The 27,627-nt window shown below is 39.7% G+C and overlaps 4 protein-coding genes across 4 annotated transcripts; 1 reads left to right on the forward strand and 3 right to left on the reverse strand.

The window, feature by feature from the left end:
• Positions 1-737: 737 nt before the first annotated feature.
• Positions 738-7,786, reverse strand: fzr1a (fizzy/cell division cycle 20 related 1a). The gene is made up of 14 exons (XM_044027651.1): positions 7,653-7,786; positions 6,508-6,581; positions 5,971-6,099; positions 5,750-5,813; positions 4,644-4,774; positions 4,475-4,560; positions 4,195-4,378; positions 3,922-3,987; positions 3,596-3,698; positions 3,274-3,458; positions 2,926-3,159; positions 2,669-2,773; positions 2,218-2,310; positions 738-2,080 (listed from the first exon to the last, which is right to left on the reverse strand). The coding sequence occupies exons 2-14, from the start codon at positions 6,574-6,576 to the stop codon at positions 2,039-2,041; spliced, it is 1,491 nt and encodes a 496-aa protein (XP_043883586.1). The 5' UTR covers positions 6,577-6,581; positions 7,653-7,786; the 3' UTR covers positions 738-2,038.
• A 478-nt stretch (positions 7,787-8,264) lies between these two features.
• plekhj1 (pleckstrin homology domain containing, family J member 1) lies at positions 8,265-13,200 on the reverse strand. The gene is made up of 6 exons (XM_044039340.1): positions 12,833-13,200; positions 12,611-12,678; positions 12,458-12,524; positions 12,236-12,326; positions 9,998-10,061; positions 8,265-9,426 (listed from the first exon to the last, which is right to left on the reverse strand). Exons 1-6 carry the CDS (start codon positions 12,924-12,926, stop codon positions 9,334-9,336), a joined length of 477 nt encoding a protein of 158 aa, XP_043895275.1. The 5' UTR covers positions 12,927-13,200; the 3' UTR covers positions 8,265-9,333.
• Positions 13,201-13,830: 630 nt separating this feature from the next.
• On the forward strand, positions 13,831-16,881 carry sf3a2 (splicing factor 3a, subunit 2). Its single transcript, XM_044023711.1, has 8 exons — positions 13,831-13,905; positions 14,597-14,891; positions 14,974-15,020; positions 15,188-15,297; positions 15,389-15,438; positions 15,953-16,093; positions 16,173-16,241; positions 16,340-16,881. The coding sequence occupies exons 2-8, from the start codon at positions 14,694-14,696 to the stop codon at positions 16,583-16,585; spliced, it is 861 nt and encodes a 286-aa protein (XP_043879646.1). The 5' UTR covers positions 13,831-13,905; positions 14,597-14,693; the 3' UTR covers positions 16,586-16,881.
• LOC122768095 lies at positions 16,878-20,766 on the reverse strand. Its single transcript, XM_044023839.1, has 7 exons — positions 20,662-20,766; positions 19,584-19,684; positions 18,963-18,991; positions 18,794-18,866; positions 17,982-18,116; positions 17,807-17,898; positions 16,878-17,709 (listed from the first exon to the last, which is right to left on the reverse strand). The coding sequence occupies exons 2-7, from the start codon at positions 19,675-19,677 to the stop codon at positions 17,326-17,328; spliced, it is 807 nt and encodes a 268-aa protein (XP_043879774.1). The 5' UTR covers positions 19,678-19,684; positions 20,662-20,766; the 3' UTR covers positions 16,878-17,325.
• Between the last annotated feature and the right edge of the window lie 6,861 nt (positions 20,767-27,627).

The raw sequence follows: 27,627 nt of genomic DNA on the forward strand, positions 1-27,627 counted from the left end.
ATTCAGACAGGTGGCAAATTAAATAATTCTGTACAATATGCAAGCTATATTTTATACAGTAGCTTTTACAGGCACTAACTGAGTGATCATATATTGAAATATTTGGTCTGATATTTCCTAAAACCCCATCAAAACACTACATGAATGAATATTATTGAGGTTTGGAATATACATATCTGCAGTAAAGCTTCAAAACCTTTGACAAGGAGAATTGAAGCTGTTATGGCAGCTCATGGTGACTCAACACCTTTCTAAGATGTCATGTTATTTCTTTAAATGTGTCTCCTACCTAGTTATTTTTCCCAGCATGATAGCATTATGCATTAGAAGGTAATGTGTCTGTTCTGCTGCCAGATTATGGCAGAATAAGAAGAATGCTAAGATTTGTAGGTGGAAAAACAACAGAATCATTCACATGTCAAAAATAAAATACAAAAAAACCCCAATAATTAACTAAAAAAGAGTAATGAAAATACTTTTTTTTTTTAAAAACATGCAAGTGCTTATTTTATTTGTATTGCAAATATTTACATACATTTATCATATATTATATAATTATTGGCCTTTTTTTATAATAAATTAATTCATCAATTCATTAATTAAGTATGCTTTGTGTAAAATTGACCTCTGCCACAAACAGGGCAGTGATGAAACCTATTACTATTATAACTGTTAACAACAGACTTTATGTCCTCTCTACAATGGGACAATGAAACAACAACAACAACAACAACAGGTACAAGATATGGTCTTTTAATTGTTGATTAAGTACAGAAATATTTTTTTTTCCTTTTCAACATTCTTTCTGTAACTCAAGTTGGCAGCATTGTCTTGATTTTTAAGTGGCGTTAAAGTAAATTTCCACAGAGTTCGACAGTGAAACTGCTCATCACCTTCCCTTGGATAACATCAGCAAACAAACATCCCACCTACAAAAAGCTTTCACAACACAAATAAATACCATTCATTTAAATGTGGCACGCGAGCAAACATTCATACAGGGGAAACCAAAGATTAAAACTGGGAGAAATTATGCAAATGATCATCCTTTTAAAAAATAACATGACTGATCAACACAGAAATGATCTGAAGTAGCAAATGACAAGTGCCCATAGCTTGATTATTTTAGCTGATGCAGTACAGAACAGTTTTACACCATCTGCTTTAATGGGAAATATTTTGACAGTGAAATTTGCTGATGAACCAGAATAGTTGTTTTTTTTCTTTGCCAAATTTTCCATCTCGTAAATGGATGCAAGACCAGTGAAAAACATCCATGAGTCACATTTGTTTGCCAACTGTTCTTTACAAATGATATTTGCTGAGCTTAAATGAACTTGTAAAAAAAGAATATCAGGCCCATTCATTCAACCTTTTTCATGTGTTCAAATGGCACAGTTTTACAAAATATGCTCTCAGTGTGGATGAGTCGGTAAAATATAAAAAGACAAGCCTGGATTTTTTTTTTGTAAACCTGAAAAAACACACACACACACACACCCTACAGATCGACCGAGAACTGCTGTTACAAGCAAAAGGGGAATCTACCAGCCTAGGAAACAAACACTTGAGTAAGAATATGAGTTAAAACATGTAAAAACAAAAAAAACAACAAAATAAAAATAAATAGACAATCAAAAAGAAAAAAACCCTCAATATTTGGCAGGTATTCGCATTCACGTCAGTCTGTAAACAAAACAATCACACTGGGAAATAACTTCCCAAATGCTCCTCATCATCAGAGATGTGTGGTCTGTTGGGAGGAGAAAGTGTCTCTGTAATTATTCAGGGAGGAGGTGGAATACTGTACGTACTGAATGTTATGTCTTCTGTCCTCGACACACAGACTCTGTTCATCTCTCCTGCTCGTCCCAACTCCAGCAATACAACTTGACTCGTGAACTAAGGGCAGTGGAGGGGAGGTCCTCTGTAGACTGCTGAGGTGAATGCTCAAAGAAGAGGCCAATTTACAGCTCGATACATGCAAAGGTAAATTCCCTTCCCGGTGTCATTCCCTCAAAGTACAGGGGTGTGTTCACTACCGGATCCTTGTGAAGAGGTTAAGCACTGACACAGATTCCTGAGGGAGACAGACAGACACAAATATCACAGACCGATCATTTAACTGTTAACTGTTTTTTTAAGTCTTTGGAGACTTAAGACAGAACATTAAAAATAGACTCGTACATGTGCAAGAAACAAAATGGGGAAAAATACCTTAGTGGATCTCATTTTGCTGAAGACGTTCCAGAACCGAAGGGTTTCATCTCCAGCCCCCGTCACAATGGCCTCTCCATCAGGTGACATGGCCTGCACAGAACTCATTATTAAACACTGAATAGAGAGTATTTTTTACCATATAGAATTGTTTTCTTTTAACACCCTTCTTGTGTGAGTGGGTAGCGCAGTAGGGAACTTTATTTTTGGTTATTTTAAAACTGCATACTCGTTTCCTGTATTTTCTGGATGCGCTCCAATAAAGTGATTGAGAAATAGTTATACTATTATATAAAATAATATACTGAAAAGTGAATAAAGGTTATATTTTCCTCAATCCTAACTCAACTTCATTTAAAATGTCTTTCTTTAACTTTACTGTTACAACATTAAGACAATGTTCTGCAAACAGACAGCTGCAGTATAAACACACAGTATGCAGTATACTGACCAGATACAGAACTCTGTACGAATGTCCAGTGAGTTTGGCCACTTGAGTTAGAGATGGATACTTCCACACCAAGATCTGGTTCTGGGAATATCCATGAGTGCTGACCTGCAGGAAAATGATAAAAAAAAGGGAGGGAACATTTTCTATATGAGCAGTAACAGACACAGATCTAACCTTCTCATCAGTAACACATGGAAGATAAAGATCATTTCTCTGTATCTTCATCATTTCAGAACTGTCGGGATCAGGTGACTCACCAGTTCGTTAGTGTGCTTGGACCAGGCCAGGTTGCAGACCTGAGAGCCAGTGTCGGTGCACTGCAGCGGCTGGCCCGTCAGAGTGTTCCAAAAGCGGATGCAGCGGTCGGCGGTGCCCCCTCCTGACGCCAGCAGACCGTGCTGGTGAGGAGACCAGGCAATGGCCTTCACTGCAGCCAAGTGCTCTGTGTACTGCTGCACGGGGAGGACACTTGAGTGGTTCCAAACAAGCAGCTGCAGACAGCAGAACAAAATTGGAGGAGGGAGAGAAATCCGTTTGTGGTCATTTATGAAAAAGTGTGCAGATGTGCAGCTGACAGCAGTGCAGAGGAGACGGTGTCTGTGTACCTTGTTATCATTTCCGCCGGAAGCTAGAAGCTGGTGGTCTGTGCTCCACTTGAGCCCACAGACTTCTTGTCGGTGCCCTTGGAGACGGCGCTCAGACTGAAGGGGAGGGGCTCTAATGTCCCGCTGCAGGATCACTCGATCACGACTCCCAGATGACAGCTGGTCTGCATTCCATGCCAATGCACCTGAAGAATGAAGCACAGATTCAAAGCACGATGATTCGCTGACCATGAATGAGAGATGTGTGTTTCACAAGTGTGAAAACAAACAAAGGCAAGTGCAATTCTTCCCGTCTTCGTGTCTACAGCCTCTTTTAACTCACCCACTCTGGCTGTGTGTCCCTCAAGTACAGACAGCTTCTTCCCTGCTGCTGCATCCCAGATCTGTACATAGCCTTTGTGAGTACCCACTGCCACCAGGTTACCCTAAAAATAGACACCATTATATTACAATGATTCATAAAAACACAAGAAAGTGAGTTTCTGAAGGTTGAAACAGAGCTAGGACCAGAGTATTCCGATAGGGGTGTTTACATTAAGCATAATTGTTCTGATTAACTGTGTCTGCGTATAAATAGTGACTCTTTCACAGAGATTAGGTGTGTCATTTTGTTTTTGCTAATGTGACCACTCAAGTGGAAAAACTCACCCTCTCTGACCAGCCTACTGATGTGACGGAATCTCCTTCTACAGAAAGATCACACAGACGTGTCACCTAAAGAAATTGAGGGGGGATATGATTAACATTCGTATCCAAGAAGCAGATCAATTACATTCAAAGACGTTTCCAGTTAATGAGTATGACGAGTATGAACATTACAGATCCAGTGTGATTAGAAACATTAATCTCAGAAAGAAAATTTATATTTTAAATTAGTTAATAGCCACATCTTTGTTCTAAATTTGATTAGATGACACACACCTGGCTGGTGCAGGCACTCCAAAGGTAGACACAGGTACCCAGTCCAACACTAAGCACATTCAAAGAGGACCAGTCTACTAGGTTGAGGTAGAAGTCATCCTGTAGCTCTGGAGCATCCAGAACTTTGAAAGGGATTTTAGATATTTTGCGTGTAGGTTTCCTTGGAGATCGTAGCAGCTTCTGGCTGCAATTCACAACAAAAAACAGGCAGAGATATTACATTTCCTTCCCTCGTAATAAAAAAGCTGAGACTCGATGAGTACCTGGATCAGTTCATTACCTGTTGCTGCTGACAGGTGATAGAGAATATGGTGATACTGTATTTCCATCCTCTTCTGGCAGCGCTCTCTTAGCACTGACTGAGTACTATAAAACACAAAACAGATTATTTTGATGCACAAAAACACAAACAAATAGTATATGGAAAGTTACAGCTGAACAGTTCTTACACTAAAAAGGCTCCTCTTAGCAGGAGTTGATGGCTGTAGACGGCGATCTTCTGACTGTGGGTCCTGAACTTTTTCAATACCTGCTCCTAACAGCTCATTCTTCAGCAGAGCTGAATAAGCCAGACCATCCGCTAGAGAAGGAGGAGACGACAGAGTGGAAATCAACTCGAGTTGTTGAAATTATTATATATATATAATCTCCAGTTTCCATGAGCCTGACCAGGCTTTGTAAACAAAATCAAATTATTATGAGCTTAATTGGAGCAGATAAATATATCTTCAAATATAAGCTAGATGTGTTAAAATGACTGGATTCAACTAACAATGATACCTGTGTTTGTGGCTGAAAATAACCAATAATTGATATCACGGTATTTTCCAAAAATATACAGCGGTAATTTCTGATTGCGCGATAAAGGGAGCGACGCAGCTGCGTGTGTGTTAACATAACTGTATCCATTCTTAGCTACTCTCTGACACGTTTTCTGCTACGGTGGTGGAGTAAATTGATCATTCCTACAATTACTACCACTGTTCCTCAGATAAGAACTTAGCGCGTGTAGTGCAGCAGTAAAAATGGTCCTCCGTCAAACAGCGTTTCACGTTCTGTTTTTCATTTATCAGTCTTGCAGGTTAAGAAAAATCATTAAAAAAATACTGTTTTTTTTGCGATTAATTTGTATACGCCCAGCACTAGGGTCAGTCAGTCATCATCTACCGCTTTATCCTCCACCAGAGGGTCGCGGGGGGTGCTGTGCCAATCTCAGCTACATCGGGCGATAGGCGGGGTACACCATGGACACTTCGCCAGTCCATCGCAGGGTCACACACAGATAGAGACAAACAACCATTCACTCTCATACTCACTCCTATGGACATTTTAGAGTGACCAATTTAATCTCCACATTGCATGTTTTTGGACTGTGGGAGGAAGCCGGAGAACCCGGAGAGCACAATAAGACAGCCACTTAAACTCAAAATCAAAAACACAGAACTCTAAAAGCCATTCTCTGAAAAGCAAATTGTGAGGACATTATCATGAGACAATATGTTGTATTACATTTATTTGCCCAAGTCCTAATCTAGGAAAGTTTTATTTTCATTACCTTTGTTACTGTCTGTTGTTCCATCTTTGGTTTTCCTATTTTGATTATGTGACTTTTCAATTTCCTGTCAACAAAAATGAATAATCATTCACTTTCAGTTTTATTTGTAAAGGAAAATACATAACGATTCCTTGGAAGAGATCGTCAACACTAACACCCTGAGAACACTGTTCTTTTGGTAGAGAAGACAGTGAAGCCCTGGGTGTTTGCAACAGACTCACATTGATGCGGTGGAAGTTGACACTCCAGTTGGCTCCAGCCCGGGAGGGAATGAAGCGATCGCCGTGTTTGCTCGGGGAGGATAGAGGGGAGCTGGAGGGTGTCAGAGCTCGCATGGCTCCTACCGATTTCTACACCGGGAGAAGAAGGAGATAGCATTTTCTGACTGGGGGCCAAACACAAACAAGCCTTGGACAGTAATTTGAAAATTAGTTGACAAAACAGTGAGATAAGGTGGCAGATGGTGTGTTTGTCAGAGGTGTTAACAAGAGGAAGGAACAATCACAAAACCTAGTCATTTGGCTGGTAAGATCTTGTCACTCAATAGTAATGACACTGTAAAAAGAAGGACTGCCCTGTTAAAGCCTTTATTCTGTCAACAAATGACTAACACCCTCTACAGTCATTGATCCTCTCTGGGAGGGGCATCACTCATTATCATGATACAATCAAGATTATTTTCCTTTGCCCAGCAATTTGTTACTTTAGGAAATGCCATTTGTTTAGACACAAAAACAGTAACTGCATTGTTTACTCACTATGGGGCTTGCATTCTCATTTTGAATGTTGATCTGCCTGAGCAGCCTGCACTCATAGTCCTGATCCATGATGCCTGAAAACATGGTAAAATTGATCAGTACAATCATAAAACCAGAGAAAACACTCAGACAACACAAACCCTGTCAAGGCCACTCAGTTTCCCACAAGATCAGTACACTTCAACTAAACTTCACGACTGGTTTAAAATTAATAAATAAAACTTAACCAGATCCATACCAGATCAATTTCTTCCTTAGGCCATGATCTACACTGCTCAGTGATGCTGCTCAGACACCCACAAAAGCATTGTTTTAGTGGAGGTAATTATTTGGTTTTGGCTGGATATATCAGATGACACAAATAGAAGAGAGATAGCCATTTCATCGATGAAAACTTAATCCTTAACTCCTGGAAATTCTGTTTCACTTACACAAGTGGGTTTGAATAATGTAAAATACCGACAAATTATGCCACTATTTAAATTAAGTCCATCTGCTCATTATACTGTGTCCATAAAATGTCATGAAGTTAAGTGATTTCAAAGTCAGTTGTGATATTAGAATTTAGAATATTAGTCATTCTGCTTAACTATTAATTTACAACATGACTGGACTATACATTTTATGTGTTTGGCAGTTATTTGTGGATCAACAGATTTATTATCTCGGTAGTTATTCCAAGGAAAGTGAAATGAATGCTTCTCGACAAAACGATTCACTTTTAAGAAACAACTTGAGTGAAAAAAGACAAGCCTTTGGTTTAAGTACGGGAGCATTAAATGCTGCATTAATCAGGTGACGCGTAAAATAGCAGTCGCTGACTTGATGACAATGACATGATTGTGGAAGACAAACTTCACTGTCACTTCCAGACAGTCCTCCTAAAATAAACACGAGACAACCCATATATCGTTATTGCTTTAGTATGATCAAACTGATAACAACATCGTACGTTACAACTCAAAGGTATAAACAAAACATTATAAATGATCCTGCAGTTAAGCTAATGCTAACGTTAGCTCAGCTGACTAACCCATCGTAAGATAAGCTAGCTGTCCGGCTAATGCATTAGCAACATTGTTTGTTCACCAACTACACGTGTATTAACGCATTGTATGCATCGATAAGCTATTGCCGTCACGTACCGTTAACTTTGTATACTCGTCGCGTCGGTTCCAGATGAAATGGTTCAGGTTTATGTTCTTTTACACCTTAAAAATAGAGCATGTAGGATATGTATTGTTTTCTTTAGCCGATGGCTCAAACTGGGCTCGCAAAGCACCACGGGAAGGGCGTGACGTCACTATTTTTGAATCACACATTTTGCGTTGCTAAGGAAACGTGTCTCTCTCTCTCTCACGCAAACCCCGGAGTCGCAGGTATTCGTTCACTGTGAACAAGAAAAACGTGTTTACTTGGACTATGTTTATGTCGCAACATGTTTAACGTAATGCGCGACCCCTTTTTTGTTATTAGTAACCAGAAACAAAAGCGTTGTTCTAATGAGGGAGAACCTCAACTCTGATTAAAGTCAGGTTTAAGATGTGGTTAAGGCTGGAATTTGGCTTTGGTTTGGCTGTCCAAAAAATGGAAGTCAATACAGTGTCCTGCACAAAACTGTAATTTGGGTCTTGGTGTCATGCAGGACCCCAGAAGGATTTACTGAACATACACAGCCATATTTGGGGGGCCAATCACAAGCAATGTCTACTCTGTTAAACCACACCTGATTCTAAAAAAACAGAAGGCACACTGCAAACATTTGCAATATCTTGCGAATGACTTTATTAGTTTAAAAAAAGGTTGAAACAAAGTCTAAGCTTATGTAAAAACAGAATAAACAGTGTATGTGCAAAAGGTACTGTAGACACATTCAGTGACATGTCTATTTGTGGTTAGACTCCCGACTGATTAACTACACATTTGACCAAGTTGCAAGACACAACAATGGCCTATAGTGAAATGTGGTTGACACTATTACACTACATTGACAAAGAAGTGTGTGTGTAATATTTTCAAATTTATTTCAAGAATCTTGTCTCCCAACATGGTCCCACAGCTTAGCTAAACAAATAACATTCAAGGTGCAACAGAAAAGCTACAGCATTCAAGTAAATCATTAGAATTCTATTTTAAAAGAAACCCTAAAACCCAGTAAAATAATATGTGCAAATATATAATAAAAAAAAATTGATATTCTAAATGGGCTGACTAATAAATACACAATGGTATTTATTGAGAATCTCTTTTCTCACAAGCAACGCATAAAAAGGAGTGGCTAAACTGAACAGGTTAAATGGCTCATGAAGTTCAAATAAAGACAGCAAATACTGCCGCAGGTTTTTCAGTTGGCCGCGCGCTTCTGCTACAGTGTGCACTCACTTGATTAAGTGTTCATATATCCTGAATCATTGCTTGTTTAACAGTGATGCTAAAATTTCTAATAACCCTAAAAGAAAGTCACAGCTGCATTTCAACAACACATGTGCAAACAGTGGTGCTCAAAATGATATTGTAAAATATATAATTTTATAAATGATTAGCTAAGACAAAGGCCTTGAGAGAAAAGTTTATGTATTAAGTTCCATAAACCAAAAATAAGACTGTTGCATGTTTATCTAAAGCCTTGCATTACCTGGAATGATTGACAGTGAAATAGGAGAAGTAGTAGAAGATGGCCTTGGATATCCAGCTGTAAAATCTGCATAATGTACATCAGAGGCAACACTACATATAATCAAAGCAGTGGAAATGTCTCTGTCTGAATGATGATGCCATGGCTTTCAGATGAGCAAGGAGTGGATTTTGGAATGGCAGGATGCTGGTCTACAGTGAGGAGGTTTCCACAGGCATCGATTGCAGCCCATTGCTGACCTGGAAGCGGGTTTCATCTGATATACCATACTGCTCCAGGGGGTCCTGCAGAGAGAGCAGATAAAGTCAGTAAGAAACAAATGTTTGGTGTGTACAGAACAAATTCTCTGTCATGAAATGTTAAGACATCATTTTTTGTTTTAGAGAACCTTTACACTATCATTATAGAGTATTTTATATGAGCCTATTTTCACTGATGTACAGTACATGTTGGAAATATATATATGTCCAAAAAAAAAACTTTAGTAGATGTATGAAGATAAACAGCCTGCAAACTGCAATGCTCAGATTTTCAATTACTTTGAAAAAGTAATGCAAATTGTAGCCCTGCAGTGTGTGACTTCAACTTTTAATTAACAGCTTTGACTGGTGCCTGTGGATCATCCCAATATTATAAGCTTTTCTGAAATTGCTTTGAACTGAGGATTTGTGAATATTACTACATCTTGGTCTTCCACAACAAAAAAAAACTCAAACTAAATCTTCCTCTACTGTTTGCCGATTCATCTTAAACTGAAACAGATAATACTGTGGAAGCATGGCACAAACATTGTCAGACAGAGACTCCATCGGTGTGGCATTTAGTGCAATGACGTGCTGTTGTGAGAGGCCTCACCTTGCCAGTGAGCCTGTGGATTTCGGTTCGATAAAATATGAGATTTTTCCTCATAAACTCATAACTGCAAGAGAAGAGGAGAAGAAATTCATTTGACATCTGACAATTTGAATCTGCAACATAGACTATTCCTTTGTAGGTTTCACTTAAAGGGGACATATTATACCCTATTTCCCCCATTAAAATAGTTCCCTGGTGTCCTAATGAACATGTTAGTGACATGCTTTGGTCAAAATACCATAAGGATCATAGTAGTTCAATAACCCTGCTAAACCCGCCCCTTTCAGAACGCTCGGTTTTCGTGCATGGTCCCTTTACATGCAAATGAGACACAGGCAAACACACACCCACTTCTTCCAGGGGTTTTCTGATTTGTCCTCTTTACAGCGCTTTACAGCTCTATTCGTCTCCCCCTCCCTCCACTAGTTCTCTGACAATATCAACATGGCAGCGTGCGCGGAAAACAGCGAGAGTGCCGTCACAGGAAGAGACGTCCTACATAAAGATCGAGCCGAACAGTGTCCAACTGTAAATCAGTTAAAAACACTTAGGAACAGAACTGCTGATCGCCAGCGGCGCGCGGCGAGCTGAATAAACTGCATGTTGCTGTATCAGACCGGAGACTGTGCTCCGGAGACCTCCCCACCACTGACCAGCTCCGGTGCTCCGGTGAGCTGGCGATCAGCGGTGGCGATCAGAGGTGGCGATCAGCGGTGACACAGAGAGTGTAGCACCGCTGCACAGAGAGTGCAGCACCGCTGATCGCCACCGCTGACAAGCTCCAGTGCTCCGGGCTGTTTAGGCAGCTCGCCGCTGGCGATCAGCGGTGACACAGAGAATGCAGCACCGCTGATCAGCGGTGGCGATCAGAGGTGGCGATCAGCGGTGACACAGAGAGTGTAGCACCGCTGCACAGAGAGTGCAGCACTGCTGATCGCCACAGCTGATTGTCAGCGGCGAGCTGCATAAACAGCTGCTTTATGTGATTGTATCAGACTGAGTCTGTGCTCCGGTCATGGAGGACGTACTGAACAAATATGTTTAATTAGGACGTGTCAGAATGGTCAGTTATGAGCTCTGTGCGATCTTTTCTTAACAATGTGTGTGTTTGTACGTCGGTGAAATACGTCCCCTGACTAAATACAGCGACCGCTGGCCGCAGTCTGATGTGAAGTGGTGCAAACACACGAACACACGTTTGCTGACTTTATCCGGCACATTAGCTTCATAAATAAAATCCTCTGTAAAACACTGTGCTCCACTGTGCAGCCACCAACAGCACACTTGTCCCTCTGCGTTGACATAATACCGCTCTTCCTCCCTCGCCTGCACTCTCGCAGGGACAAGGTGGAGCTAAGGTGGAGCTTGCGAAGTAAACGTACTGGTGGGGCGGTAACATTCGCGGTGAAATGCGCATGCTGCCGTCATAAGCGCAGGGAATTCAACATCGAGCGTTTTATCGCCTATACTTACACTAAGCGGAACCACGAAAACATGACTGAGTATTCTTTTCCACACTTTGGCGACTGGTAGGGCCTCCAGAGTCCCAAATATCAGTATTAAAATGGTTAAAAAGTTGATTTTGCATAATATGTCCCCTTTAAGGGAATCTTTCCATTGTGTTAAAACAGCATCTTAATTCAGATTTAGATTTGCAAAAGCCACTAACAACACTGCACATAAAGCATCCAGACAACACATAAGTTCTAATCATGGGGTCGTGGCCTCGCTTCACTCTTGGCTAGTGTTTAATATAAGTATTAGTTTTCCCTCCATATCTTTCTAGGGCTGCAAATAATAATTGTTTTTTTACTTATTGGATTTTATCATTTAGTTGCTAAGTCTATGGAACTTGAATGTACTTGTTTTGTCTGACTTTTTAACCATCATAAACTTAATGACAAAGACAATAGTACAGGGTAAAACTGGAGAACGTTTGGCATTTTTATGACTGCAAATTACTGAAATGAATTATGATTATAGTTTATTACAGTTACCTAATCAGAAAATCAAACCAAATGAATATGAAAACGACTATTGGTTTGTCAACCTCATGAATATTTTCCTTATCTTTAACTTGTGTTTTTACATTTATGTCATGTCCTGAAAACAAGATTTCAATAATGATATATATAATAAGGATAATATGGATAACAATAATAATAATAATGTATGTTTAAAAGCAGCTTAAATGTGCAGGTTTGAGATGAAAAGAAGTATTTTTTGAGTCATAACTACCTGGCTTTGATAATGGAGTCAACCCATTCCCCACACTGTTCCTCTGAATCACACTCGAATAAATACTTCCTTTCTGCTTCATCAAGGAATGCTAAGATGAAATAAAAGAAGAGTTAAATGGAAATCTCACAGATATAATATTAAGATATGACTATTGGACTTTAATATACTTATGTTTTGCTGCTTAGTGCTATAACAATGTACCAAACAAACGAAACTCACTGATGGAGAAGCTCTGGTTATCCTCCCTCTCCACCCGGCACTGCTCCAACAGCAGCGCTCCGACTGGCTGACAAACAAAGAATAACTTTATTCAGATGCAACTTTGAGACGTTATTAAAAAAGTCGATGATGTGTTCGAACATTTATTCTCACCTCCTCTTCATCAGTCCGGAAGTAGAAGAGAAAGTTGACGACGAGTTTCACCAGCCTCCTTTTAATAACTATGTACAAACCAAAGAAAACGGACATTAACAAGAGTCAGTTAGCAGTCGATGGAAAAACGCAAACAATGTTTAAGGCTTAAGGACTGTCGCAATGTGTCACGCTCAGAGAAAGTGAAAGTGTGTGAAATGAATCTGGGTCATAAACAGTTACCGTCTCCTTTCTTGGGTCCTCGCATCCCCAGTTCAGCTGCCATCTCTGAAGGCTGGCGGCTCAGAGAAGCCAGCTCCTTCTCGTTAAAACGCATCACGGTCACTGATGTGATAACAGCCTGACCACAGATACGCCGTGAGGGCTACAGTGGAGACGTCCCCACGACCCGGAACATAACAACAGTCTCACTGTTTAAGTCGCAAACTTCAATCTTTCGTTATTCGATGCTCTCGAAAAGTGACGGTGAGTGTTTATTCATTTCCGCAGACGAGCAAACACGGCAGTGTCAGACCTATCCTTCGTGTTACACACCGGACATACAACGGTGCCCTCTCGGCTTCCATTGACACGCCTCACCACTAACAGGATGGCGGCTGCTGAGGGATAAAGTAGGAGGAAAACGCGAGTGTAAAAACCAAATTCCCCCCACAGCATGTCTGTTATAACAGGCTTTTCTGACGATCCAAACAACCAGCATGCACAAAATAATGACCTAAAAGTGTCATTGAACAAACACACAGAGACAGAAATAACCACTGAGGGACAATTTAGTAAATATCAGTTTTTCTGGCACAAGATCCATTACAAGATAAAAAAAATAAATCAAAAAATAGAATGGATTTGGATTTGATTATAAATATAAATTAGGTATTTCGCACAGTGTCAAGGTGATGCTTAACTACCTGCGTGTTTGCCTAGATATAGTTATTCACCAATTCTAAAATCAGTTTGATTAAAAACTATTATTTTTTTTAGAAATTAAATTAAATGAATGTTATTTTATTAATAATATTGAATTCGTCCATTCACTTTCAAAAACCAGCCATCTGAAATCTAATCTTAATCTTAATATCACTGATTCTCCTTACGAATATTTCTTGTGTTTTTTGTAACAGATAAAGTATGACACAGTTACTTCTTTTAGATTGGAGACGTGTAACACCGCTCCAATCCAGGAGTTGGCGGAAATGCGCCAAAGGTCTGAAAAACAAAGAAGAAAAAACTATTTGGGCATGCGCTGTAGTAGTTTGCTTTGGCGTGAGCTTTACGTTGTGCAGTGTGGACCGGACTCGGTGAGTGTTTTGAAGAAAGCATGCTGTTAAAAATAATCTCCTCGTGTATACTTCGAGTTTTCCCGTGTCATAAACCAATCAGCCATCACATATAGCAACACGGTCTGTGTTTTACTCGCTGTTTGATCATTCCTGTCTGTTAAAACCATTCATTAGTATCCAGCAACACTATTAGCTTAGCCTTAGCCTTACCGTAAAGCGTCAGCTAACATACCGCATCTAAATAGACTTTCGTTAAATGAGATTCCTTTGTGTTGCCGCAATAATTATTTACCCTTGTTAATGTTAAAGGGTATCTTGTGTTACTCGGTGATAAGTGCTTATAAACCTCGCTATCTCTCTTTGTGCTTCACTTCCGTTTAGTTAGACTGATTCTTTGCAAGCTGAGTTAGCATCAAGATCTGTATCCACATTTTCTCCTCAACTGCTTAAAACAGTATATAATAAAATGTTTATATATATATATGTGTGTGTGTGTGTATGTGTATATATATTATATATTCCACACATATATGCATGCATACATACATACATACACACACACATATATATATGTGTGTTTCTGTTTATGTGTTTCTGACTAATACCTGCCATGATTTGTTTAGCTGATTTAAAAGTAACTATGCAACTTTATTCCAGGAATATATGGTTTTATCCCCTTAGCAACAGTGTGTGCTTTATGTCTTTCCAGTTGATCAAGAGCGGTTTATGTAAAGTGCCTGTATAGTTTTGACGGGACACTCGGGTGCAGTTTTGTTGGTGTGTCTTGAGTCCATCACCTTACAAAGATGGATTTCCAACATCGAGCTGGAGGGAAGACGGGCAGTGGCGGTGTCGCTTCTGCCTCAGAGAGTAACCGTGACCGAAGAGAGCGGTTACGTCAGCTGGCCCTGGAGACCATTGACATCAACAAAGATCCATATTTTATGAAGAATCATTTGGGGTCATACGAGTGCAAACTTTGTCTGACACTTCACAACAACGAGGTGAAGAGACGCACAGTGAAATTTTGCTAAATTATCTCAAATGTGTGTTTTAATAATTACTAACAACTCTCCTCTATTACAGGGCAGTTACTTGGCCCACACACAAGGAAAGAAACATCAGACCAACTTGTAAGCCCACATCTTATTTTTACCTTAATATTTTACACATGGAAATGACACACATTGTAGTTCCATGTCAATGGTCCTGTTTAGTTTTCACATTTTGATGTTTGTTTATTTTGTTTATAATAGAATGTTTCCATTGTGTTGATTATTGTATGCTTTCTTTGTTTCAGAGCACGGAGAGCAGCCAAAGAGGCAAAGGAAGCTCCTGCTCAGCCAGCTCCAGCCAAAGTCAAAGTTGAGGTCAAAAAGTTTGTCAAAATTGGTCGACCAGGATACAAAGGTAAGTTTGTTATTTACTCCATCTAGACAGTAATATCACTGTATAAACAATGTATTGTAATATTCAGTCCATATTTGTTCTTGTCTTATAGTCACCAAACAGAGAGACCCTGAAACGGGACAGCAGTCTTTACTTTTCCAGGTATGTGATTGCTTGGAATCTCTTAACTATCTGAAATAGTTGATTTATTGTCGTAAACATAATTCTCAAAGAACATGCTCCAAAACTCTGGAGCAGAATAAAGATATAATTAGTAAAAAGCTTTTTTATAGGCATAAAGATTCTTCTTCCAGCTTAACTACTTTTTAGCTCCATTCTCTTCCACTCCTGTTTGTCACGTCTCTTATGTTTTCAGCATCTCACGCCTATGTAGGTCATTGTTGCCTGCATAAGCTTGTACTCACTGTTTAACCATCTTTGTCATGGATTAAACTATTCACATCACCGGCAGAGATGTTGTCAGTATGTTTAGTAGTCCCACATAGTTTGTCAAATTAAAAAAGCCTCACTAAAGCAGATGTGATTTTGTGTGTATGTTTAAAAATGACACAGTTGGTCTTGTTTGATGTAAACTGATAAAGTGCCTATATACACACAAGTACAATTGTGACCGAAACTTGAAAGCATTGATACAGCTATGTACTTTGTCCATTAGATTGACTATCCAGAGATTGCCGAAGGAATTGGGCCCAGGCACCGTTTCATGTCTGCTTATGAACAGCGCATTGAGCCACCTGACCGTCGCTGGCAGTACCTGCTGCTTGCTGCTGAGCCATACGAGACTATCGCCTTCAAAGTGAGTGGAAACTGCACTTGTTTCTCTGATTTTGTTCATTTTTCTGCTAGTTGTGACATCAACACTTTTGGTCTCTTAGGTCCCCAGTAGAGAAATTGATAAGGCAGAAAACCGCTTTTGGACCCATTGGAACAGAGAAACGAAACAGGTACTAGAAATAGATTTCTGTTGTAAAGCAAATGTAGGTTTTTGATTTTGAGAAAACGTAATTTAACCCAATTTTCCTATTGTTGCTTTTATTGCCAGTTTTTCCTGCAGTTTCATTTCAAAATGGAGAAAGCTATACCCCAGTCCACTGGACCAGTGCCCCCTGCAGGTGTGAAGCGGCCCCCACCTCTAATGAGTGGACCTGGATCTCACCTAAATGATAATATGCCCCCTCCCCCACCAGGAGGGATGAATGTTCCCCCTCTCCCACCTGGTGCCCCACAGATGCCCATGCCCCCAATGCCAATGAGGCCACCACCTCCTGATGTACTTTCAGTTAACTGATAATCGATCAGTGTGCTTCTTTTTACTCCCCCATTATCTGCTCTCACACTGTCCTGCCTGTTCACTATGTCCATCTAGTTTTAGATACAGTTGGTACATTTGATTTTTTTTATCTTTTCAGTTAATGTGTAAAGCTCACATGTAGTACATTTTTGTACACTGGTTTATGTAAAAGTGTGGAGCAGACTGTTATTTCAACAGTATATCGATGGCTCTACTGTTTTGTATAAATGCTTGATTAAGATCTTTTAAGAGTCTGTTTTTGTAATTAAATACTGTGGAGACAAACAAATGCATTTTTGAAGTGTTGTGTTTTTTTAAGACCACACACAAAGATTTATTGATATATCAGTGATTGTGTGAGCGGGCCATTTACTTAAAAACAAACAAAACATTACAGACACTAATGGTGAGACTTCAGGTTGCAACTACCATAAAAGAAATAATTTCCATTCTTCCCCCTGCATAAAACCTCAAACATGTTACACACTGGACCTTAAAGATTAGAATAACTAAGCAGCAAGAATTGATAAAGACACCCTGACCAGTCAACTTGAAGCAGTTCTCAGGTGGGGGTCAAAAATTTCTTTCTGTCCAAACTAGGTCTGACTTGATACGGTCAACAGCTGAGTAAACTGGAACTACTGATAAGAAAGAGGCTTAAAATTGAAAACACAGATGATCTGAGTCTTAATTCTGCTATTTAAAAGCTTTAGAAGAGAAGATGAAAAATAATCAACTCATCCAGCATGAGTTTGTTTCTTCTCTTTCATTTCCTTCATGTTATTTTTCTTTTCTGGCATCTCCTCATTGCCTTGATCTTCATCTTCTTCACCTGCTGCTTCTTTGAGGTCCTGGTTTTTATCTTTTTCTGTTTTAACCTTGTTTTCTTCATCCATGGCTTTCTTAGCCCTCCTGTCCTTTAATTTCCCATCTCTTCGCTTCATGAGGTTTCTGTCTGGCAGTGGCTTGTTACGGCGACCTCTTGATGTTCGTCCTACTGCTCCTTTCTTTGACCTTCGTGTTTTGGCTTTTCCATCGTCATCCTCTTCATCCTCCTCATCGTCTTCGTCATCAAGGTCTGGCAGCCACCAAAACATGACTTCCCACAACGATGTCTGGGGCTACAGGGTGGTAAAAACATGATGGGGGGGTCAACAAAATGAAATGAAACTTAATTTCTTTCAATAACACAGTAATAAATAGCCAATACAAATGTACTTCTGATGGTTGTCCTCTGTGACGTAATATGCCTGTCCGTCTCACTGTCAGCCCAAGTTCTTCCTCCACTGGCCTCTGACCCCTCATTGTTTCTGTTGTTCATCAAACAGATAATTTACAGCAGTTATACCCTTTCTGTGTGCCGTATTTAAATGTTGCTTTCATGTTTATTCACCTTGAAGCTTCTGAAAGCCAGACGTGAGCACAAGGATGGTAATGGCCACAAAGAGACATCTGTTCAGTGTGACATTTTCCCATGGTGTTTCAATCTGAGTCAAGTTTTGGGTGGACATGGTTTTGTGTAAAGATGCTGAGGAAGATGTAAAAGAGAAGCAAATGAATGACGAAAAAACATATTCTGAAATATTTCACTGTCATGCAGAGAAATTGGTGAGAATGAAAACCTGTCCCTGTCATGTCTGTTAACGCTATCACATATTCACTAGTAAAGTTGATTAATGAATGCTTTTTATTCTTGTAATATGCATGAAAACCAAAGTCAAATCAATGAAGATATGTCCACGGGCAATGGTGCATCATTTTTACTCGGGGAAACATTTTTTAATTGCATCTTTTGGAACACTGTGTTACGGACAGATGTCCAGCTTCTAAAACACACAGGTTTCTTTGTTAATCAAGGGCTAATGGGTGCAGCTGCTCTCCCAAAGCTGAGAGCAATCAGCTGGGTTGGGTGTTTATATAATGAGGTTGGAGAGTCATTTCTTAGGTGGTTTTTGTGTCCTAAGATGGCCAAAACCTTTGGTTGACTTAGTGATTTTTCCGTTTTCAATGATCGTTTAATTTGTTTGTGTCTTTATAAAATTAGTTTTGTTACCACCATCTTTTAGACAACCCAACAGCTTATTTTTGCAATGTTTTGTAATTGTGTTAGTTAGACAAATGTGGCTCAATGTGACCATAATGTTTTATTTTCTGGGGAAATGTAACGGTTGTCTAGGGTTGCAGAGAAGAATGGGAATGTCTCACTTGTTCTGGGGAAGCTGGGTTCTCTTAAAGTCCTGGCTTCTGCTCTTGTGTGCTGTGGAACTGGAGCCATTTCCTGTTTGAGAACAACATTTTGCTTTGAACAAAATACATATTTAGGAATATGAGCTGTGAGAATATGATCACATGGGTTCTTTTTTTCCCCACCAACCTCTCTGGTTTTTCTTGTAGTGTACATTTCTGAAACAGACAGATGGATATTTACGGAGGGGAAAATATCATAACTCATAAGCAAACATCCTCAATCTGGTAATCTGTCTGTCCACATGTGTAAAATGCCCTTTCAGAAAATCCCAATGGCTGAACGAAGAAGGTAATATTTACTATGTTTAACTTAATTTTGCATGTTAGCAAGGCAGCATTTGCTAATTAGTCCTTCAATCAGAACAGCTGAGAAACCAAAGAGCACCACAAAAGACAATAAAATTATTTTAAGTACTACCAGTGACTATCTGTTTAAAAAAATAATTTTACAAATCAGGTGATCATGAACATAAGAATCCCTTTTAAATGTCAGATGGATTTCAGCTTTTCAGTGTTCCGTACAAGAGGAGCTGTGGGTGAACACATGATCCGTACACCAACGTTCATCCAACACAGCTGAGGTGCATTATCACTTTGTTGCTTTGACCAGGAGTCGTATTTCAGTAGCTGCCTGTGATAATACTCTTAAGTATTTATAGATTTCCACAATATAAGTATGTACAATTGACAGTGAGGGCTTTTATCTGCAGATATTTCAGATTGTGTGTGTGTGTTTGTCTGTCGCCACCTGGTCTGCAAATCTGTCGAACAGGCTTCAGTGGAGGAGGATCTGCTCTTTGTGGTCGCAACTCCTCCTCAAATGTCTCATAGCTTTCTTCCATTCCTTTCCTGAAGAGGGCGGGGGGGGGGCGGACAATGGTGTTTTTTAAAATGATTCAGCAGTTTAGGACATGTACATACAGCATCATGAAAATATGAAGTCATAGGTCAGTTCAGCTCATGTATGGTTGGTATCATTACAAATGAAATCTATTCTAAGGTGAAATGTCATCACGGTATGTCTGTCGCCACTCACTGGTATAATCTACGGCAACCATACTGGATAGGATTTGTTCTCACTTCTGCTTTAACGTGGAAGGTCATCATCTTTGTGTTGTGCTTTCAACATAATCTTTAGTTAGAAAAGCTTTTAAATGTGTGGCAGCTGATACTTTTGAATAATTCCCTGGGTTATTTTCATCGTAAAATAGAGTCCAGGTTGTCTATGTGCAAGCGTTTTATATTAGCAAGTTTTAATGTTATTCATCTACTCTATGTGCTCTTACTTTGAATGTAAATGTGATGCTGCTATTTTGGCTGTGGTCTCTCTTGTAAAAGAGATCGTTGATCTTGAGGGGACTAACCTAGGTCAATATATCTTCATTAATGTAAATGTAGAGCTGAAGATGCTTATGTATTTCCTTGATAGCTGTTAACCTCCAAAACCCGAAAGTTACTACCACCGTTCCCACCACTCTTCTTTAAACGTAATATATTTAGTTTTTCACTTTAGATAAACAAACCTATACAAGTTAAACATGGATCTCTCCAATTTATAAATAAAACCAAAGCAGCTTGCTGACCTTCACATTTGCACATAAATACAGTGAGGCCCTTACATGACATTTCTAAATGGACATGGAGCTAATGTCCTAGCAGCTATAAATAGGTGAAGCAAAGCCACTGGAGAGACAGGTGGATACACACTCCATACAAACACACAAAAATGAAAAAAATCGCTGATGTTACTTGTATAACCAATTACTGACTCAGCTCTACTGTGATGAAAAATAACCTTTGACCCTGATTGAAATAACCTGACCTACCTGCTTCCACATTGAGGATTCCCTGGGCAGAGTTAAGATCCTTTGTCAAACAGTCCGTTGTTCCTCTACAGCGATGGCAGCAGAGTCATGCTCTAAACTGTGTGACAGCCAAGCACAGGTGTCGCTGAATGAAAAAACAAAAAGCAGTGAATGTCAGTCAGTGCAGTTAATTGAGGCACTGTTGACGTTACAATGCACCATACAGCTGTCATCACAGGTTCTACCAAGCTGGGATAAACTATACTGCTCAAAAATGGACTGGAACACCAAAATCATACAAAAAAAATGTGATAAAAGAAATACTTACTGAATACTGAAAGCCTTCAAATCTACTGATATGAATTCTGCAATCTTTCAACTATATAATGTTACATCCATCATTGTGAAGAACATGTATAAAAAGTGTCAGACATCTCAAAGTCTTTAGATTTTAAATGTATGTGCCCTCATTGTCCTTTTGTCTGGACATGTGTTTTGTATTTCACCAGCAGAGAGCACCCCTGTACTTGGGAGATGGATTTGGAAGGTTCGCCTCACAGTGGATGCCTGCAGTCTGTCACACCGGTAATCAGATTTACATAAGGCCTGACACATTTTCTTTTTATGAGCTGACCACCATCCTCTATATCAGGAAGTTTAGACACATGGTCCAGTTTGTCAGTTATTTATATTTCAGTTGACACTTTAGTGCATATTCCTACAATATTCATTGAGTGAGGCAACAGGTCGGTATCTGAATGCTGTGTTTTTAAGGCCAACTTTATATGGGAGGAAGAGGGATGTGTTGGTAAACATCAGTGGTGTGCATAGACATTTGGAAGGGCAGGGGCGAGAATTAAAAGGGCACCTAATGCACACCAGTGGGGCAGGGGCCATTAGTACACTTAAGGCAGACATGTCCAAAGTGTGACCTCGAGCCAAAGGCAGCCCAGCCCTGGGGACTGAATATCATGTGGGCCTCTATATCGATTGTGGATTGCTCAAAAGCATGCGTTATATGTAGATGTGCTGTAGGTTATCAATGTCAAGTAGACATAACACATACTGAAAACCTGACATCGGTTTATATTAAAAAAATTATAATTGTGAAACTGTTTGACCGAGAAGTTTGTTATATCTTATTCTCAGCTCATGTTCAGTTAAAAAAAAAGGAAACTGCCCATGTGGGGCCAAAGTCTTAAAGAATATTTCAAGGGCAACACAAGCCCCATGTGGACACAGTGTGTCCAATAAAGTGAGCAAACATTGCTTGCGGACATCAACGTTCCAAATTCAGACACTAGAGAGATCCTAGCTTGGTGAAGCATTTTGTCCCCTTTTGTCCTCATATAATGGGGACTGTGCTCAGAGGAGAGTATAGCATCTCACATGGTGCTATACTGCAGTATAACCCCAAAGTAAGAGACTTTATCCTGTATATTTTGTATTGTTTATCAGATTAGGTAGATTGGAACTTCTTGTCAATAACAGATTTTCTAATTTTAATTTATTCTAGCATAGTACTACTTCTTCCACTTGTATTCAAACTGAATACATAAATTCATTGATATTATCGTGGACAAAAATCCTCAGTCTGTCAGTCTGAAAGTAAATCAGTGGAACTGCATCAACAACTCTTTTTCCAGACATCCTCACAGGACCTGCCTGCCTTCCAGCACAGATCTGCCAGTGAGTTAAAATCGTCCCTCTCAGATGTACGGATAGCATAAAACCTGTGTTTGAAGAGTAATGACACTGGCTCGTTCCTCAAGGATTCTGTTGTATGTCTCGGTGCTGCTTGCTCTTTTCTTTTAATCTTTAACCAAAGTCTTCACTTTCTTTTGGAGCCACTGTGGTTCTCGAGTGTTTCTCTGCTGCTCTGTATGTCTTCGGGCAACTTGCTCACCCTTTGATCTGGTATAGACCACACTGTGTAACTGACTGAATGGCAAGTGCAAGCCCTGCTGGGTTCATGAAGGAGAGCAACTGTAATCAGGACTGTACCCTCAGGCAGATAATGTCCAAGTAATTTGATAATCTTTCCTGCATTGTCTCATTGCAACACAGGCCAACCGAGGTGTAACATCAGAGTATGGGATGATCTGAGAAAGAAATTAGGTGAAAGATTTCCATCATGGCTGTTTCGTCCCATTGATCTTTTCCACCAAATATCGCAAAGCTGTCTTTCTTCATAATGGGTTGAGCCCACACAGGAGGTCAAGGGAAGATGAGAGAACTCAGAAGAACAGATGAAAGTAGTGTAATTGGATGAACATAATTGATTTCTTAAAAGGCAATGGCAATCCATTCCGGTAGTGTTCGATTGTGAATATTAATTTGAACATAATCATCTTCTTACTACAGAGACTACTTTAATGTTAATTTGATGCTGAGGTTTTTTTTTTATTTCAGTGTGCTACACCTCTTCATTTCTGGCTTACTTACTTTCAATGTTCACCTTTTAAAAATAGCACAGCATTTATTCTGGTGTTTCCTTCACATTACTTTAGCAACAGGCTCTTTTCCTTGAAAGGAATCCCTTTTATTCTTTTCACAGACACATCAGAGTTGCAGGTTGTCAGGCTTCTCCCTCTCACCTCTCTGTCTCCATGTCTCTCATTGTATCTGCAGGCCACCTTATTGATGGAGTAATTTGCCCTGAGATTGTGCAGCGGTCACCTGGGTGCTATGTGTATTAATTACCATCTATTCATTTGAGGCAGTTCCAGGCCAGTGCTTCACAGCTTCTGTCACAGCCTCAATCAGTGTTGGGTAGTAAGGCGTTATTAGTAACGCCGTTACTTTATTCAGTAACTGGTAATGTAACGCGTCGTTTATTTAAACTCCGTTTCCGTTACCAAACGCTGCGTTCCTTTTGGTGAGGCTTTACAACGGCACACACTCATTTAAGCGATCAATAAAGTTTAATTGAATTGAAAAACAAAGCACGTGTCGCCCTCTAGCGTCCCATACGTAATCAAACACGCGCCATGAAGAGGACTGGACAGGTCGGTGTGATGGCGGGCGAGAGGGGGAAGATAAGTTTCTCCTCGTTGAGGTATTCACATTATTTTCAACTGGAGAGCAGAGGGGAAAACATTTCGGTAACTTGTAGACTGTGTCCCGGTTCAAAAATACTTTCTACGGCGAACAACAGCAACAGCAATCGGCTGAAGCACCTGGAGAAGCGGCATGCTTCGACAAAGTTAGCAGCTAAGGTAGCTAACGCAGCATCTGACACCGAGAGTCACAGCAGCGAGCACACACACTCCACCCAAGCAGTAGCGGTTGGAGTTCGAAAGACGGACCCATCAACAGGCACAACTTGATAAAACAATAGCATGGTGTGTTTAATTGTTGATTTGGATCTCTTTTAGCAATATCAGGCTATTATTCCAAGAGTCCAATGGTACAATTTTACAGATAAAAACACTGTTTTTTCCCCTCAGATATATAGTGGAAAACATGCTACCCATCTCCACAGTGGAGGACCCTGCTTTCAGACAGATCATCAGCATGGTGCCGTGCACAGGTAATAATAATAACAACAATAATAATAATGATAATAATGATAAAATGGAACTTACCGTGCCTCTTGATAGTTTGTATTATTCAGCATCAGTACAGAACTGAAATGAGGGCTAGAGGGGAACTCAATCAACGTTTTACAGTAAATAAAAAGTTACGTTATAAGTAACCCATTACTTTTTGGTTTAAGTAACTGAGTTACTAACGGAGTTACTTTTGTTTTTACAAAGTGACTAGTTACTATTTTTCAGTAACTAGCACAACACTAGCCTCAATACTCCAGCAGGGGCTGAAAAGAGGAGTGAGATTTATCGCTGCTCAGAGCTGACCACTCTGGAAAGGACCCCCCCCCACACACACACACATACAGTCTGGACATTAGAGAATTTAAACTTTGATCACATGATTTAAGATGCTTTTTGCCTTCATTAGGGTTCTCCACCTCTCGCCCCACCTCCTCAGTCAAACACATTTGTACATTTTACTTGAACAGACCTACAATCAATAACTAATTTCAGTGTCTTAAGCTCATTATAAAAATTTGTGAGAGTCCTAATGAATCCAAGATAAATCTTTTTCCATTGTACACACTGAGAATGAGGCACGATTCAAGAAGATGGAGAAAGGGGAGCAGAAGTCATTTGTTGGGTGAAGACCAGAAAGACAAGAAAAGGTAGAGGGGTGAGAGACTAGTTGATGTTCTCATGTACTCATATACTTCTTCTTAGCCTTCATACTACTCAAAAAGTGTTATCCTTATTCCTTGATTTCTTTATACCTAAGTCAGAGTAACATTTTTAAGTAAAACTGTATTAATGGCATGAAAAATATCTTTTAAAAGTGAACCCAAACAAACAGACTAATACAAGAAAAAAAATCTGTAGTTATTTCATAAAAAAATAATTTTAATAGTTGATAGAGATGGTTATTACATTACACATGAAATACTTGGTCAGCTTGGGTTCTCCCAGTTGCTGGAGAACTGTGTTTATCTTTCTACACAATTCCACAACAACTTTTCATTGCAGAGGCTTCAGTATTCAATGTTAAAAGACTCTCAAGTGCTTCAGCTGCCAGTTTAATCATTTCTTGAATATGAGGCAGAGGTTAAGACAGGAACAGACTTGATATGAAACATAACAGCCTGGACATTTTATTCTCATTTGTTAAAAAAAGGTCCAGGTGTTATCCTCATTTTTATATTGTGTAACATTTATTTCTTTATATATATTTTCTCTGTTTTTATTGTGTGCCTTTAATAGAGAAGTACTTTGTGGCTGCTGTAAGTGAAAAAAATGGGTACTTTTGATAGAGAAACAGACAATATAGCCACTTATGTTGCAATTATCCAGTCTGATTATTACTCACATCTACAGACTTTCATTTGGGATCTCAACTAAAGCATGTTCTTCCACATCACTGCTGCCTGATTGTGGAGGTAACATGTTTTTCTTCTTCTTTTCTTTCCCTGAGATAGTTTGTCCTCTGCACCCCCCGAAGCCCAGCTCCCTGTGCTGTTTGTGTGCGAGCAGCCTTTCAGCCCCGTCTCTGGTTGTCAACTGATTGTAGATAATTACAGCTATTTGACTACAGCTTTCAGAGCCAGTGCTTTCTAAAGGCACTTACAGGAGAAGAACATGCCAAGTGGGGGCCTTTAACTGCCTCTGCAGATAGCCAGACACAATGGCACAGCAGTGAGCATGATGGAATATAAATCAGATATCGGATTGACACTGGTGTTCACATCACATATTCACTCGAATACGGTTCTTTACGAATAATCTCTTACATGGAAGCACAAGATTTGATGGGGAAAAAAATATTAAATATGCAACATTATTGAGCGTTGCAATTCAGTAATGCAGGGAACTATAGAAATCATAGCCTCTTGAAAGAAATAATATTTCAAACCAAGTAAAAATAGCTACATGTGCATGATTTGTTGTTAGGTTAGGAAGCTTGAAATAAACACAGCCTGGTATTTAGTGGAAGCCTGAGAGAAAATGTTTTATTTCTCAGCCCATTTCTTAGATACTGACCCACTCTTTCACACATTATGAACCTAATCCTGGTGTGAAGGATTGTAATTGTTCTTGAGCTGTCATACATTAGCTACATGCCTCTCAGCACAGTGCTATATCCAGACCAGTTGGAATGAGTCAGATTTTTTATGATGACAGCTCGCCCCATCTTTCTCTGTCTCGTCTATTTCTCTCACTGCCTGTCTGGCACTTTTCACTGTTCCCCTTTTTTTCCTCACTTCACTTGTTATCTTGTCTGTGCTGTGTCCAGTGGCAGTGGAGACTTGCGGACCCATCACAGCCATCTCTCAATGACAACCCACCACACACCCCTCACTCCGTTTCTGTCCGTTTCCTCGCTTCTTGGGGAGCCACGACAGCTGCATGCTTCACCACAGGCAAGACTGGATAACAGCAAGAGAGATCAAAGTAGAACAAGAACAGAAACATGCACTTTCTCTTCCCGTCTTCCTCCATCTCTTGCCCACATAGTTCTACCACTGCACACAAGGACATCAAGTGCATCAACTGCATTACTGTTAAACTGGGCCTAAAAGTTCAAACATATGTAATTAGATTTTGCTCTGCAGGGACCCAGGACACCTGGAGGATTCAGATCCAGTTATTGTCATTGTTATTAGCAGTATTGTCTTCATCATAATTACGCTATGATTACATTTGATATCGTTATATATTTTTTTGCATCAATTGATGCTACTGCTTGTGTAAATTACATTGTAATTATACATCTGCTGCTGGTCTCTCTCTTCTGTCTCTACCTCACCCCCCTCCCCCCCCGTCCCCACTTCTCCTCTGTCCCACATTTTTACTTTCAACTGAAACACCCGAGGCAACTGGCTGCACATCTTTGAGTCTGGTTCCATCAGAGATTTCTTTTTGTTTCCACTGACACAAAGGGCTTTCTCATTGTTTGAACTGCTGGGTTTCTCTTTGATTCACAAACATTTTCATGTGAAGATGTTGCACTGATAGTAGCCCATAGTGATTCGAATGACCAAGTTCTTACCATTTGGAAATGACATGTTACTTTAATATAATCCCCTTATGACCACATTGTTATAACCAACATGGGAATGTCATTAGAAATATAATTGTGTTCTAACTAAACAGTAATGTAAAGTCTTGCATTACACTGTATATTATTCTAATACCATTTAACATAAATTGTATTCTTTACATAGTTACAAAACAGAGAAGAGCACTTACAGTATATAGACATTGTTTGATACATTAAAGGTAGGGTGTGTAGGTGTATTGGTGAAGTTGAATGCTGCAGCTGAATATCTCTCACCTCATCCTTCCATTCCAAACATGTAGGAGTACCTGTGGTATTCTAAAGTTTTCATTAAAACTTTTAAAGTTGTTAGGTTCATCCATTAAAAACACGGTGGACCCGCTCCAGATGTAAATATAAAGG

The sequence above is a fragment of the Solea senegalensis genome, linkage group LG1 (genome assembly GCF_019176455.1).
Source record: "Solea senegalensis isolate Sse05_10M linkage group LG1, IFAPA_SoseM_1, whole genome shotgun sequence".
Lineage (NCBI taxonomy): Eukaryota > Metazoa > Chordata > Actinopteri > Pleuronectiformes > Soleidae > Solea > Solea senegalensis.